This window comes from Thunnus thynnus, chromosome 11 (assembly GCF_963924715.1).
Source record: "Thunnus thynnus chromosome 11, fThuThy2.1, whole genome shotgun sequence".
Lineage (NCBI taxonomy): Eukaryota > Metazoa > Chordata > Actinopteri > Scombriformes > Scombridae > Thunnus > Thunnus thynnus.
This window is the reverse complement of record NC_089527.1, coordinates 24,488,504-24,505,531: the sequence shown is the minus strand read 5'-3', so window position 1 is coordinate 24,505,531 and position 17,028 is coordinate 24,488,504. Positions and strand designations below refer to the sequence as shown.

At 39.4% G+C, this 17,028-nt stretch overlaps 1 protein-coding gene across 1 annotated transcript; it reads left to right on the top strand.

Moving 5' to 3' along the window:
- The first annotated feature begins 54 nt into the window (after positions 1 to 54).
- On the top strand, positions 55 to 7,594 carry gpr18 (G protein-coupled receptor 18). Its single transcript, XM_067604049.1, has 2 exons — positions 55 to 2,811; positions 3,991 to 7,594. Exon 2 carries the CDS (start codon positions 3,992 to 3,994, stop codon positions 5,009 to 5,011), a length of 1,020 nt encoding a protein of 339 aa, XP_067460150.1. The 5' UTR covers positions 55 to 2,811; position 3,991; the 3' UTR covers positions 5,012 to 7,594.
- Positions 7,595 to 17,028: the final 9,434 nt, after the last annotated feature.

The following is a 17,028-nucleotide window of genomic DNA, read 5'->3' as shown; positions in this document are numbered from 1 at the left end:
TGGTGTAGTACCCCAGCCTAATTATCCACAGTATTAGTACAATATCAACAGATTAACAAACAAAATGAATCGTATGGTAAAACAGGTGACCCATTTACATAGAGCATGTGTGTTGTCTTTAAACTAAAAGGAAGGTGTGTGCTGATTCTCTGGTAGTATTTCTTAAATAGCAGATGAATGAGAATGACGTCTCTTCTCCACATTGATGTCAAACACATCTTTATGCTGATGATATGGTTTTATTTGTTTTATTTGTTGCTGATCATGTTCATGCAATTCAAGATGCTCTTTTTCATATTCATACATCAATTGTCATAGAGTCATTTATTGACATGATACTACCATTATAATAAGGTTTGTTGGTCTATCTGAGAGATGAATGGACATTAATCATTTATTTAAAGCTGTTATCAGAAAAATTCTAACTTTGCTGCAATACTTGCATTGCACAACACTAGGGGAAGTAGAGCAAGCAAAACAGAAACAATTCTCATCTCAGCCGTTCCTCATGTATCATCCCGTCCCTACACCCAGCAGGCCTCGACAACAGATGGCACAGAAACAAGATACAAGTGAAGATAAAGGAAAGCAAGACAAAGTACAGGAAAAGTTCATCAGCGTACGTTTCATCATGTTGATTGCAAAGCTCACCAGCCAGCAAAGCAACTGCTAAGGCTCGAGCAAAACCACAGAGCAGAACATTTTCTCACAGTGAACAAAACACAATACGGTACTTCTTGATCTTAAGTTTCACTTTTACAATAAAACATATTTTTCCTAAAGCGCATTACCTTATCTGTTACATAATAGTCTATGACAATTGGGACAAAAAAAGTAACCAATTGTTGTGTTGTGATTGTTTTAAAGGAAGAAGTTAACACAATGTAGCTACACCTCTGAAACCTGGCAGATATAGTAGCATATAAACAGATAATTATGTAAATAATATAAATGTAATGTCCAGAAATTAATTAGAGTTAAATTAATTGAATAACGTTATCTGCATTTCTTTTGAGTTTCTCTTTTGAATTAAAGCATCTAAGTTCAGTTACCAACTGTAGGAAGATATGGAGAAAGAGAAAAAGGACATAAAAAAAGAGGTACAGGTGGGGGGAAAGGAGACATAACACAGAACAATACATGAGATGATTACAAAGATACAATTCCATGCCATCATGTTCATAAAATGAAAAAAACTTAGTTTGGAAAAGCTTAAAATATGAATCCATTAATATAATAATATCATCTTACATAATAAGAAATGAAGTATCCTAAGAAGTATCCTAAGACAAAAAACCATCATGGGGCACAGACTGCTGTCTCTGCAAGTTTTGTAGTGATTATTTTCAGCCTCTAGAGGACAGTGTAGTCCAAGGTAAAGAGGTGATTGTAAAGGAAGTTAGATGGGCTGTACACCAAATATGAATATTGACAGACGCAACAAAAGATAATCAATTAATCTTTTATTTAAATATTGTTCTCTGTCAGTTAAATATAGTGCAAGAATGTCAGTGTGGAAATGATTTAATTGGCAGTTAAGGGAAGCTCAGTAAGACAGAACTTGATGCTGTCAGACCTGTAAGTATATATGCACATAGTATATATTTTATTTTACTGGTGAATAATAAAGTATTTATTATGGAGTGGAGGACTTACTGAAGCAACCACATGACAAGTAGAGAAAACATCACACAGACTGTTGTCATAACAACATATTGCAATGAACACAAAGTACCATCTGGTATGAGAGTTTTAAGACACATCGAGAGGACGAGCCGATAGATAATTATTTCCCAGGAATAAGAATGAGACAGAATGAGCAGACTCCATATGAACGCTGTACTGAAAATATAGCAAAAAAAAAAAAAAAAAAAATCATCAGCATCAAAGCGAACCAACTTTCAAAACTGCATTATCAAAACAAACATGACAAATCAATATGACCTTTTGTGGAGGTCAAGTGGACAGTGGAGTGCAGTCACAAGGCAAAAGAGGAAATGCAGGATATGGGAAAGTGTGATTTTTAGTTTCCATTTCATAAGAATTCTATAGTGGCAATGGAAAACACCGTATAGGAGATAAGGGGAAGAAGTTTTGATTGGACAATGTTCTTTGGGGCAAATGTCCTCCTAATTCATAGTTGTTACCAATTCACACACACATTAATCACACACATTAATCTGTATTCAATCCGGGTCCAGACTGACCTTGAGTGTTTCACCTGAGGTATGCGCTCTGCATCCATTAAGTCGGCGTGGTGTAAAACCATCTCACAGCATCAGCGTGAAGTGTCTATTACCGCCGTCTTATTTCCTGTTTATATGGCAACTGCCTCAACATCCTGTTTTTAATTACTTCTCTCCAGCAGCAGATGCTTCTCACAGCAACCTGCTGTGGATTACTCCCCTGAGAACTAATGTGCTGTGACAGACCCCACTTTTCCAATCAATAACTCGCCCTAAATCTGCCATCTCTCTGCCTGCCAAACACACTCCCACTTCTAATGGCACATCATTTTCTTTAAGGGGGTGTAATTGCAGACAGTGGAAAGCTGTAGCCCTTTGTGTTCCGACTACGTAGATACTGTAAAGGAATCTAAAGTACAGAAACTACTACCACACACAGTCAACACAGGAAGTGATGGGGGCTTTAGTCTGTGTTCAGTCTCGCCACCATTTCCAGCGCATTACCCTTTAAGAAAGCATTCACTTCCCCATTTTGGCTGTTAGACCAGAGTGCTCAGATAAATCGCTGTGCCGCTTCATAAACCTGTTGGCACAAGCTTGTCAACATGTTTGTGTGATTTCTGTGGTAAGTGCAGTCTTTTATTGTCCAGGCAAGGCTACCTGATCTCTTTGACTTTTAAGATGGAGAAAACAAGTCATTTTGGCAGAGTAGTGTTTTATAGGCTATTTGCTTTATGTGTGCTTTGGGGTAGTTTTGGTTTCAGTCACCTAATTTGCATTATTCTGTAGCTTTACAGTAATTGGTATTACTGGTATTGATTACAATCGAAATTCTCAAAATACACAGTGCAGTGGGTACACTGGAAAAAAATTATTACTTAAAAGTATTCAACACAGACGTCACATGATTTCTTATCAAGACACACCATCAGGGGGCAAGAAATATCACTTCCACTTCCATTTTGTACCTTTACCACAGATTACACAGATTGTCATTCTTTCTACAATGTAATTCATATGCTGCATATATTTACTATTTGTCTGCTTGTTTGTGTAATATTTAATTATGGAATGACACATCTAGACAGACAAGGTCCCTTCATCTTATTGTGTCTTTCATAGCGCAGCTGCGCAGCTTTTAAAAATAAGTATTCAAATGATCAAGCAGCAGGTTCTCCAAACTGTAACACAGGCATGTACATATTTAGAAGCAGCCTTTGATTATTTCAACTCCCGATTTTCTGTACAAAATCATTTTTCATGTCACATTCACCGTTTTATGGAGTTTTATCATTGTGCTTCTGTTCTTTTCATTTTTAATTTTTTTCTGTAGATTTCAAACTCGTGGACTAATGAGAGATTATTTCTACATAATGTTCAAAAGTAAGGTGCTTTATTTCCTCCTCAGATCTTTTGGGACTTCAAACTTAAAATCTGACAAACTATTTTAGTCAAAGTTGCGATCAAAGAACACATCTGTTTCCGCTTTTCTGTAGTATTTTTGTAACTGATAGCAGGTTATAGAATTACTCAGTTTAGATTTTATTAATTTTATATGTATTGCCTTCCACATAGACATCAAAATTCATTTTTTCTTATTAGGACCTTGCTAGAAACACATGACCTTTCAACATAAGTGAATTAATTGGACTTCAACTCAAATCATGAAAACAAATGGCCCATAAATAGCAAAAAATTACGATAAAGGAATTGTTTAATGATAACAAACACCAGTGCTATGTTAGGCCACATACTGTTACTCACTAAACAATGTTTTTTTTCTGCTGAATTCTTTAAATTTCAGTATGAAGCTGGATCTAAACTCGTCCAACATGTCTGTGGTGTCTGCTGCTGTGAGGCCAGAGCAGGGCCCGGTGGAGTACCGCATGGCAAGCCTGATCTTCTACTGCTTCGTCTTCATCATAGGAGTCATAGTCAATCTCACTGCTTTATGGGTGTTTGCCCTCACCACCAAGAAGAGGAACTCAGTCACTGTCTACATGATAAACGTGGCGGTGGTCGACCTTACCTTCATCCTGCTGCTTCCTTTCAGGATGGTTTATCACCACCATGACTACTGGCCCTTTGGAGATCTTTTTTGCCGGATCAGTGCAGCTCTCACCATCTTCTACCCCTGCATGGCCCTGTGGCTGTTTGCTCTGATCAGTGCTGACCGCTACATGGCCATCGTCCAGCCAAAGCACGGCAAGGAGCTGAGGAATGTCCCCAAGGCCGTGGTGGCGAGTCTTGGGGTTTGGTTCATGACTCTGGGAAGCACTCTACCACTGCTCTTCCTTGACCACGACCCTGATCGCATCTCCAACTCCACCACCTGCGTCAAAATGCAAGACATCATCTACCTGCGCCATGACAACCTTGTCAACTTTGTGCGGCTCATCTTCTTCTTCCTGGTCCCCATATGTATAATGATTGGCTGCTATATTGTCATTATAGATAATCTGATCCACGGCCGCACCTCTAAACTCAAACCTAAAGTGAAGCAGAAGTCCATACGGATTATAATCACACTCATTATCCAGGTGTTGGTGTGTTTTGTGCCTTTCCATATCTGTTTAGTGCTACGTTTGCTAGGGAATGGAGAAGACGGGGGGTTTAGCACATGGGCAGTCTTCACCACATTTCTGATGAACCTGAGCACAGTCTTAGATATCATTCTGTACTACATCGTCTCCAAGCAGTTCCAGGACAGGGTGATGAGCGTGATTCTGTACAGGAACTATCTGCGAAGTGTGAGACGGAAGAGCAGGCACACACACACGGGTAGCGTCCGATCAATGAGCAACTTGACCAGCGCAATGATATGAAACAGCCATCATTTCCATGTCAAACAGCACGCCGATATGTACTGTGTACGCTTTGGAACAATGTAACACTGAATGCTTCACTGTGTACATGGTTCATTATCAAAAGGATCAAAACTAGCAATTAATTTCCAAGGTGTAATTTACACTCACAGTATGGGTGTGCTGCTGTTATGGCAAAAACATCTGTGTTCAGAGATGATTGACTCACCCATGAGACTTGAAATGTTTTCTGTGCATCTTTGCTCTGGCAGACAAAGCGAGAGTATCTGTGGCTCAGGTGTAACACATGTAGGCGAAAATAAAGCTCACAATCATTTAAAACATAGCCCACAGTATCTTGGTGATGTTATTATGTGTTAAACATCGCCTTCTCTCTACGTCAACCAAGAACTGTAAAGGGCTTGACATCCCCCACAGGGGCATATCTACAGGAAATGATGGTTGGTTGTTCAGGGTTGCAGGTTGGCGGCTGCACTATATTTGTAACCTGTGCTGCAACCAGTGTTGCATCATGACTGAGTAAATAGAACCATCAATGCTTCATGACGTCATGCATTTGACATGCAAAGAAACTAAGTTTGTTTGACTGTTGTCACTTCATCTTGTCATTTTTGTGGAGTGGAGGCTAAGCCTAACCACTTGATACAGGACATAATTAGAACTACATCCCAAGTGTCCTGAAAGTTGCTGTAAATTTAATGACCAGGTGATGGCAGCATGGCACAACTATATCCCATCCACCTGCCACAGCAAGAGAAACAGTGCTTTCTATAGTTTTAAGGTGGATGTGCAAGGTTTTTGTTTATGTGCTTATCATTTTCCTTTTTCTTTTTCTTTTTTTAATGCATTTAATAATATTTCATCTGGCTTTACAACAACAAATATTTTGGCTTTTATCCTGTGAAATAGCTTCGATTCCATCTTCCCACACAGAAGTTGTTAACTACTGTCATTACTGCTTCCTCAACCAGCAATCAGACTTAAGTGTGTTTATGGTGCAATGCGAATTGTATTGATCAGATGTTAAATGATTCAGTCACTTTGGAGTGCATTTACAGTAACATCCTCAAGAGATGTCAGGGAGGCTATTCACTAGATTTAAAGCAACCTTAACATTAAGAGAGAAAACCTTTTTCTGCACTGGCTGGTACTTTTGTGTCAGGTCTCAGCTACGAGTGTAAGCATCACAATGTAAGATCCGCTATTTATCTTCAATTTATTCCACAAATGACAAACAAGTGATGAGTTAGAAGGTGCCTTGTGTGTGACAGTTCTGTCTCTGGCAAGAGACCATTTAATTTAAACGAAGGGAAAAAAACTCATGTTCGAATGTGACTGTTTTGATAGATGTCCTGCACAAACATCACCCCTACTAAGAATCGATTTGGTGTTGCCAATGCTAAAATAATCGAGTTAGTGTGTCTGTCACACCCACACAGTCTTAACCGGATTAGACAGTGAGTCAGTGTAGCTGAGTAACTATGTAGTGTCTCATGCAATTAGACAGTAAAGGCACTCTGTGGTGTAACCGCATGCATCACGGCAACTTTCTGAACTGGTCAGTCAATTGAAGACACAGAGCTAAATGAACTGTTTTTCACTGTGCATTTCCTTGAAGAGATTCTGATTAGTGTAATAAGTAAGTATGATACAATGATCAAATGCAATGAGAGTCCATATGGTGTTTGGTTGGTTTGTACAGTGGTTTGCACACTTTAGAATAAGGACACTGTGTTTAATAAGAAGGAGAAGACTACAAGAGTTCCATCTCACATGGAATTCTGGGAACTGCAGTTCATCACATGATGATGGGTTTATTGGTTAGTGGACTACATGTGGATTTATAACTGCAAGGTCAAAGGTCAAATGAAACATCAGAGGGTTGTCTATCTGTCCCACCTGTTAGACATCAAAGAAAAACCAGCCACGCTGCTCACAGCAACTGGCATTTAAAACAATTAAGTTTCCTGTCAAGTCCCTGTGATGAATTATCCGGAAGCTTTACCCGCTGTAATTCTAAATCTTCCCAACAAGTGCCTTTGTTGTAGAGAAATTAATGAAAACAAGATTGTCTTTCATAGGAGCTGATCTAACAGCGCGACAGCCAGCTGCTCTTCTTTGGGAATAAAAACAGTCAGCATTAAACACAGCTCAGACAAAATACTTTTTTTTTTTTTTTTTATACCACTCGTGTGGAAAACAAATCAGGCGGCGAGCGCAGTGGCCATCTGTTTTGTTATTTGATATGTGTGAATACATGTTGTAATGACTTTGTTTGTGAATCACTCTGCGCGGCAGAACACACGAGAGCTCTCGAAGTGCTGGAGTGTTCAAAGCTAATCATATAATTGGACACAATAGTCGATGACAAATGGAGACGCTTGGAGCCAGCCAGCTGGGGAAGTGAATATGTAATCATTGTAAAATCATATCATTTTTGCATATTTGAAGACAGCTTAATAGAGTTTGCGTGTCAGCACACTATCAAATGATGATCAGAGACAGTGTTGCTGTATTTGCTTTCCAAATCGTGCTTTGTTGGACTATCTTTATTTTTATCATGATTAAAAGTGTTTCTCATGAGTTTGTGTCTTACATGGTCATTTATGTTCAATGTTACTGTGACTGTGAAACAGATTTGGAACAGATGACCCCCTGGATATGAAAAAATGGAATATAGTACAGCAGTAAACAACCTACAGTAGTGATTCTCAACCAGGGGTACTTGCACCCAAGGGGGTACATATGCAGTTGCCAGGGGGTACGTGGAAAGATTGTGCAGAAGCTCAATTAATTATAAATAATAGAAATTCATATTTTTTTTAAAAAATATATCCGTATATTGAGTCAGCTGTAACACCTCAACAATATATGTTGCAATTGAGAGGGCAGGAAAGCGAATCAGCAAGCGAGCAGAGAAGTCTAACAATTTGCTAATATTAACAGATGAATGGTTGAAATAGAGGTAAAAGTAGAGAATAAACTGTTGAAATAGTTAACTAATAGCAATGGATACATTGTTAAAGAGAGCTAATGGATTAAAAGTTGAAATAGTTTGCTAAAAGCAGTAGATAAACAGTGGAAATAGTTAGCTAAAAAGGAAATGATAAAAACAAATTGGATGTAATTAGACGTAGGGCATTGACAGGTCACTTATATGATACAGTTGCAAAAATATCTACTTTGATAGTGTAAAATAATTTCAAAGGAACTCATTTGAATCATGACATGTGGGGAAGGGGTAGTTCATCTGACTGGGTTGTTGGTGTATGTCAGAACAAAAAGGTTAGAACTAAAGATGTACAGTATACCATATTGCCAAAAGTCATCTGTTACTACAAGACTTTTAATGATCAATAAGGATTTAAGCCATGGTAATGTTGTCATGTGACTTAAGTTGGCATTCATTTATTTATTCATTTCAAGCTTTTGCCTTTATTTGAAAGACAGGATGGAGACAGGAAATGTGGGGAGAGAGAGGGTTATGACATGCAGCGTGGGTCGCACCATGGACGTTGTGGTTGTGTGGTATATGCCTTAACCATTAGGCTACCAGGGCGCCTCGGCACATTCATTTATAACCTCATAAAGCACACAACTATAGCAGTTTTTGTCACCTAAATGTGTTACATTTGAAACAACAGCAGAAACAGAATATGTTGCCGTTTGGTTTGAAGCACTGTTCCCTGTTTTTACTATACCATTAGTCTTCATATTGTTCCCATTAGAGAGCACGAGGACATGAAAGAGAGCCTATAATGTTATATAGATACTGTACACATCCAGCCTCGCCTGGGCCTCCTTGTCTACTGTACGGCAGCAAGCAGCTGCCTGCATTTACATCATTTAGCGTTTCTCTCAGGGCACTTTAATACACTGAACCTCTCCCCTGGTAAACTTTACAATAGGATGTTGAAGGATACTTCTGGACTGCCATAGGAAATGAGAGGCACATGTGCGTGGATCTAGCGGAGCAACGGTGGGTTCCCCCCTGTGATGCTGAGCTTAAGGGCTACACAATGAGACTAATGGATTCCTTTTGCGGACAGAACTATGTTAAGCGCATGAGCTATTGTTCTTATCTGTGGTAGATGTACAATAATATCTCATGTACAGTAGGAACTTTCAGGATAGCTTGGCAGAGGTAATCTTTTTCTTTTTGCAACTGCAATCTACCCCTGCATTGTCTTTCGTCTCCATTAAAAGGAGATAATCTACTGCGAGAGTTTCAAATGCTACTAAACTGACTCCAATTGACCCTGCAGTTAGCAGAGAACAGGAGAAGAAGAGGAAATGTATGTCCTTGATTACAGCTGTGTGTCTATTTTAGAAGATTGTTCTGTTGCTCATTCACACACACAACCAGCCACCATTAGCACGTATAAATAATGTAAGGCCCTCAACTCTTTCTGTTTTTTTTGTTTTGTTTTTTTTTTAAACTCTCCATTCAGCTAAGTGCCTGCATGGAAACCTTGGCCTCCTCTTGTCAGGTTCTCCATAGATTAGTATAAGATTTATTTTAAGTCTGTAATGCAGCATGTTCTTGACAGTGTTCCACTCAGTGCATGTGGGAATGTTTTTAATTGTATCATTTGAAGTGGAATAGCAGCTCCGGTGGGGACTGTGTCAGGTTGTGTTAATATTTAATCCGGTCTCACTTCAGTTTCTTCATGATCTACGGTATCGTAAGAGCAGAAAGTGAAAGCAACATTACAAGACAGATAAAGAGACACGAGTAAAGACATTGTAGCTGCAGGATGTTGTCTCACTCAGGATGTAGTGTTGTGAAAAGCTTGTGAAGACACTATTATGAAATTCCACTTGTGTCTCTCTTCTCTGTTGGGGCCCGGGCCACAGTGCAGTGTGCCCCGAACAGTGAGTGATATTATGGCAGCTAACGCTAATGCACTCATTTCAGCTGATGTGCATCTAAAGAGAGCTGACTGACAAATTTAATGTAAAAGCCAGGTAGAGAAAGGAAGAGAGCAAGAGTTGTGTGTGCCGGAGAAGAAAAAAAAAAAAAAAGGGGACGTTAGACTGTGGTGTGTGTGCATGCGTGTGTGTGTGTGTGTGAGGGAAGGAGGGAGGCCTTTCACTTCCTCTGTGTGCACATCACGTCTCCTCTCCCTGAGCTCAATTACAGGATTGATACTCAGAGAGGAAACTTCATCATGTCGTACAGATGTCTTCACTGGGAGAAAGAGGGAGACGATGCATGCTGTCATTTAACGTGACATGGTCTGCGTTCATTCAAAACAAACAAAATGAGAAACAGTAGGACTATAGATTTCATTATAGGCTAATAATAAATATGGAGCAGCGGTAAAGAGCGGGAACTCACGGGAGAAGGAGGCTCATCAGCGAATACTGACTGACGGAAGAATGAACTGGAGGTGGCCGTGCCTGCTGGATAGAGAATTTAACAATTCTGCTGAGTGAATTAATTTAAAACAATAACTTGTAAACAATAATACTCTTTCAGCAAGCCATTCAGCTCCATCACAGTAAACATTTTTTATAACCCAGACAGCTCTATAAAGTGCTTTAGGCATCATTGGGCACAACCATCATTAGTCAGTGCCTGTGTGTAAATCTGAATAAAACCACTGTGCTGGTGATGCAGCGCAGACACCAGCCCGTATCTATTTTACATGGTTTCATTTCAAACGTGACACAAGCAGAGAACACACTCCACAACAATGGCCATGTTTTGCTTTAATTTGATTAGGTTTTGTCTCAGCAAATGCCAAGTCCTGTTTTGCCTCAAGAACATATCTCTTAATCACGTTCCATCCAGGCTGTGTCTTTCATCTAAATCTCACAGCCGTGGCTCACACCCAACTTTATTTCGCTGAAAGGTAAAAAAAAAAAAAAAAAAAAAAGCAAAAAAAAAAAGCGCACACACCAGCAGGCGTACACACACACACACACACACACACACACCAGCAGGCGTACATACACTTCCAACAAGGGGGAATACAATGACAAAAGCCTAGCTCTCATCTCTGTCACATAAAGTGATGTTTTGTGTTTAGCTGTGTGCAACTGAGGTGTGCGTGTCTGCGTGTGTGCTTGTGTGTGTCTGTCTGCAGGGCTCAGATCCATGTTGTTTGGTTTGCTTCTCCATTAAGAGAGCTGTAAAGGAGAGGGAACAGATGGCTGCTGGCCCGCTCTGTCCTGCATCCTCTCACAACTGCCACACTTCCTGTGCGTCCATTAATCTTCTCTCACTACTCCTGCAGCACAACTTTATTAAAACAACTCAGGAGAGAGCGAACAACAAGCCCGCGCAGCTGTCAGGAGCAAAAGACAGAACCATTCGTCCACAGAAGAACGGCCTCGGATTTCTAGACGCATCTGTAAAACAGCTCGAGTAGAATCCGGTTGGCTTTGAAGCGGGCTGTGCAAAGCGCTCGCTGTAGTAGAGACACAATAAATGCTCATTAGAACGCAGCTGGAACTGCTGTTGTTGTGGAGTTCATGGGCATAGTTTGTCAAACTTAAACATGTGAGGCTCTAGCTCCCTGCCTGGGACAGACTACTGTTTCCTCCATGTGGGAAATGCTGTGTGATATTAAAGTTTGACCTGAATTATGGCTTTAAATATTAGACAGAGAACCCACAAACACTAAATTTAATGTTAAACAAACTGCTAAGATTATGCCTCTGAAGTTCTTAATTAGACCAATATGGTTGTACATGCTGGTTTAGATAAAAAAAAATGTATAGAATTGTTCTGTTTGACAATTAGTAGGGACCTGTTTGAGGGAAAAATAACACATTTTCTGAAAAACAGCACATAAAGTGCCCTCCTAACTGATGCTCTAATCACACAAGGCTTGAATTTGTTGTCCTGCTTGATTGTTCTCACAGGAGGAAATATATTACTTATTAGGAGGCCTGAGCAAATTTACATGTAGCACGCTGTCATGACAAATATTCTAGGAAGGTAGCTCTATTTAGCCCTGTGCTCTGTGTCCGTAGCAGTCAGCGGGTAAATTGAAAAATCAATTCCAATTTAAATTATTGGAATAAAGAACTCCAGGAGCCGGAGATAAAAAAAGAAGAAAAAACCCTTCTTCTTCTAGATCCCCTTTAATTGGAAAGTCATTTCTTCAGGGTATTCTAATGGTTCTGAGGGAAGATTGCAAAATAAAGTTGATGAGCTGGGGGGGAGGTTAATAGCGCACGCTTGTGTTTGTGTGTGTTTGACTGACCCTGTGTGTTTTCTTTGCTCTGCCACACAGTGTTCAGTCTTTGCCTCCCTTATGACAGAGGCACCAAATGAAGACTAATCCAGTGGGCTCACACACACTCAGACACACACTCCCTCACGCCCGTGGTCACTCGTCTCATCCATCTGCTATCTGGGGGAGTGTCGGGGGGTTCCTGGGTCAAACTAAATTAACCATCCCTCGCTCACAATTGTAAAAATGTAATTGACTTAATATAACTAACCCTGGTGGTTTGGATACCCTGGCTGTGAGTAATTTTGTGTAGCTTACAGACGCCACTTTAGATTTGAAGCATCTTTAAAGTCTAATATTGTATTGATGTACAGCATTGTGGCATAAAGTGGCTGCTTTCAAATTGTAAAGTAAGCTTCCCTGTGGCAGCTAATTAAAATGAAACAATGGCACTATTTCATGAGCAATGTAAGTTATTGATATTCTAACAATTGATTTTGTTGGGATTTATTTTGCAAATTAACTCTTTACTGATGCTTACTGTGATGGTGGACATAATTAAACAAATAGTGCTTTTACACATCAAATTTTTAAAAAATCTACTTATTTCTTATTTAAAGCACCTATAATCAATATTGTTATATCAACATTGGATCACTACTACGACCACTTGTACAAGACATGGGTCACTCATAGTTATTAACCCACATAGAGCCATTACCCAACTCTGCAGTTCTACTCAGCTCTACTCAGCTTATACTATATATTGCATTTGGATTGGTTCTCCTGCCTGCAAATTACTGCAAATTAAATGAAAGCTCTACACTACCTGTGGGGCACCAAACAGCAAAGTTAGCAACTAGCTGGTGAACATACAGTAGAGAAACATAGATACTTAAGAGGCAGATACTTCCCCCAGGAGAAACACAGAGCTAAAAAGAGGTAGTGTATATTGTATGAATAGTGTATAAGCGTAAATTCGTTAGGTGGAGTACTAATGTTGCTCCGTATCTGCTGGATTTATAAATTTCCAACTGTCTGCTAACAAGTTTGCTGTATCAACCCAAAAGGTGATAATATGTTGTAGAGTTGTGTTGACAGCTTGTTTCCAGCTAGCTTGCTGTGCTACATATCACAACCTCTTGACTTTGTACTACATTGTACATTGTAAATCACGTTAGTATAAAGTCAAGAGGTTGTGATATGTAGCACAACAAGCTAGCAAAGCTCTGTAAACAGCATCTGAAAAATGGCGTCTGCCGTACACTGAACTACTCTCCGGAGACTGAAAATGTGATCGCTGTTATTAGTCTTTAGAGCTATTTCTAAACAAACTAATATGACCGTAATCTTCGGGGCGAAGGAACACGTTACCCAGTGCAACGGTGTGACTAATTGGCATGTTTTTAATAGTTTTTGGACAACACCGGAGGTCTACGGCACAGAGGAATAAGATATATCAGGCTTTGGATACGCACACAATAGGCTACTTGTAAGTAGGATCAGTTCATTGTTGGTTTGGCTCTGTTGACAATCAGAAAAATATAGAACATCACCAGCCATATCCTTTAACAAAGTTTGAGGCGGCCAGTAAAGATGGAACTTGAAGTTGGACTTGGTAGCGTATCGATTTACCTGCAAACTTAAAGTGGTTATAATGAAGAAACCAGTGTAAGAATATTTAGGATGCTATTTAAATGTAATCTCTGCAAAATATTATATACATTTTCTAAAGCCTATCATATCTGCATATGTTTGTGTTAAGATCTTTATCCCCTCCAGCATCCCTGCTGTTTAACCATCACTTCAGTATAGCACTAGGGTAAGCCTTAAATTGGCATGCCACCCTCCACAGGGATCAATACTGCCAGCATCTGCCTGCATTAAAAAAAAAAATCCCTTAACAGTTAATTCCATCTTGTATTGTATCAACAGGGTATTATATTCCATACAATCTTGTGTAAATCAGTCTACCTTTCTTTCAGACCCTCTCCATCCAACTTGGTCCGAGACCTTTTTTTGCGTCGCCTTGTTGACATTAGAGAAGCACTGTGCTGAGACATTTCCATTCAAGAAACTTGTTGACATAGTTATCAGACATCAAAGAGCCTTGTGTCATTTTGAAAAGGCCTTATGAGAGTAATGGAGATGTTAAAGGGCGTGTTGGACCCAAATATCACAAAAGGATGAGAGGATATGAACAAGCTCTGAGTGAAAGACTGAAAGGAAAGAGAGCATAATAAAAAAAAAAAAAAAAAACCACTGAAACACATTCTCTAGAGAAAGAGAGAGAGAGAGAGGAGTGCTCGGCTCCATTTCCGCCTAAGAAGCGCAGAGTTAAAAGGTGGCCCCTGTACAAATGAAACTCAATTTCACGCCACATTATCCCTCCCTGTTCTCTTTCCTGGCTTTCATTTTCATTAAGACCAGAGACAATCATAAATTAATAATTACTGCCGAATGTCTAAGCGCACAGTCCTATAGCCCTCCCCTCGCCTCTGTGGGCTTCCATGTTCATGCTTGCAAAATGTTAATTTAGGTAATGTGGCCTGGCCCTTGTCAGATAAAACTGTTTTGTAGTTTCGCTAATACATAATGGTCTATCTGATTAGGTGACATTAGTCCTATCTTTCAGACTATCAGCCTGCACCTTCCTAATGTCTCTCCACAGACTCAGGGCACCGCTGAGTTATCAAGAGACATGCAATATTACTGCTTTCACTAAACGGCCATCACCTGGTCATGATTATGAGCGAGGAATTAGCTCAGTCAGGGTTAACAATGCAGTTGACACTATCCGGAAGTATAAATACAACTTCATTTCTCTCTTGAGAAACTTTTTGACCCTCAAAGTGTAAAAAAAAAAAAAAATCCGTCAGCGGTGTCTGGACAAATGTTTCCTCAGCTGGTCAAGCAAGCACAAAATAACAACAAAATTGTGCAATATGACATTAGGCAAACCAACAGTGAAATAAGAGGCAGGATCATGTGGAATAATCCCGTCTGGATGATGTCTTCGTGAGCACATCTCCAAGTCAAGCCAAGTAAATAAGGCACACAGCTCACACGGCTTTGAATAATGCAATCAGCATTGTGCTTTCCACACTACAGTGAAGAGAAATGCAACAACACAGCTATAATGCACATTTGGTATTTAAAGTCTTCATGCCTCATGGTCATATTTGTACTGAATTGAATTTATTACAAAATGTGCAGTGATATGAAACATGTAGCTGCAGGGCCTCGTCTCTCAGATGCCAGTGCAGAAAAAGGCATCAGATAGAGAAATAAACAGAATATCTGAGTAATAGCTGTGAACAGCCCACGTCTCACAAGCTCATTGGGAGTGAGCAGAGTGAATCTTTCACTGCAGCAAAAAAAAAAAGAAAAAAAAAATAGAGTGAAGGGGGGGGGCAATTGAGTCATTAAATGGATAAAGTGGACGTTTCTTTCACTCCAGAACGAGCGCAAGTTTTGAGAGGAGCCGCTAAAGTCAGTATGAGTTTGAACTCAACCAGAAGCATGGTTTCATGATTGATTGCCCTTTGTGTGTCATATTGTTCTTTCAAGGTTGATTGAAACTTTAACCTCATTTTTAATAAAAAAAAAAAAAAAAGAAGAAGAAGAAGAAAAGCTTGAAACATTTCAGGCCTTGAATTTTTACAATGCAGCATTGAATTATGCAGCAATCAGTCAATTATTCATCTCTGTGGCTGTGTTACGGCCATGCTTTAAAAAGCATGCAGAATGGGAATGGGCCAAGCATGCTGTGTCAACACATTTCACTCAGAATTGCTTACTAGAGAAATTTGTCTCTCAATGTCGATTTTGTATTTTTTTTTTATGCATTTTAAGAGCTGTACCTGTTACCGGTTGCTCTGAAATGATCCCTGTGGATAACTGTTGTGTCTTTAGAGCAAAACAAATAACGTCATTCAACAGCAGTCGGTGCAAATAATAATTACAAGAAAGCGAGGAAATCTGCATGAAGTGCCACAACAATGTCACATATACAAAACAGAATAATTTGATATAACTTCTTGGGCAACTCTGTATGTTGTTAAAGCAAATAATATGATGCATGAGCGTACAGCGATGTGCAACTGGTTAAATGAGTGCTGTTTATTTTATGGTGCTATATAGTGAATTAGTGTCATACACTTCAAAGTACACATGAAATAATTTATTTACAGTGAGCTCGGTAACACCCTCATTTACATACTTTAACTAGGATTAGCCTATGCATTTAAAAAAACACACTCACACGTGCAAGTCAAAGGGCACACGTACACTCACACACTCTCAATCATCACTCAGTGGAAAGAAAGGAAACTTAAAAGATATTCTCATCATTTGAATACATTTTTTTTGTAACCGCTATACAAAGAGAAGAACAATATGCTCATTTATTTTTAGTACAGTATACCTGCAATGTTTTTTTTTTAGGCCATACATACAGTAATACATAGAAATGAGTTAAAAGACTGAAGGTTGATTGTAAAGGTCTCGAAAAAAGAATACGCCAAAAACACAACAATGATTCAGAATCACAAAAAAAAAAAGAGCTGCCCCCCAACACTTGCCTACATTTGTATCAGATCATCTCGACTCTTTATGTTTGGCGGTCTCAGCGGTGATGATCTACAAGTTTATTGTGTAGGTGGCCTTTCCAGTATCGAGCTTTATCTGGAATGTTAAATCAGTGTCATGTGCAACTTCTACACCTCTGCACCGGATTCCTCAAAAAAAAAAAAAAAAGACACTCGTCAACAGAGGCACGGCACGGAAGTGTGTCCGAGAGCATCGGGCAAACACAGTTAACTCACATAG

Bases quoted from the DNA above. Each gene is read 5' to 3' on its own strand.
- gpr18 (XM_067604049.1), top strand. From the start codon at position 3,992: ATGAAGCTGGATCTAAACTCGTCCAACATGTCTGTGGTGTCTGCTGCT.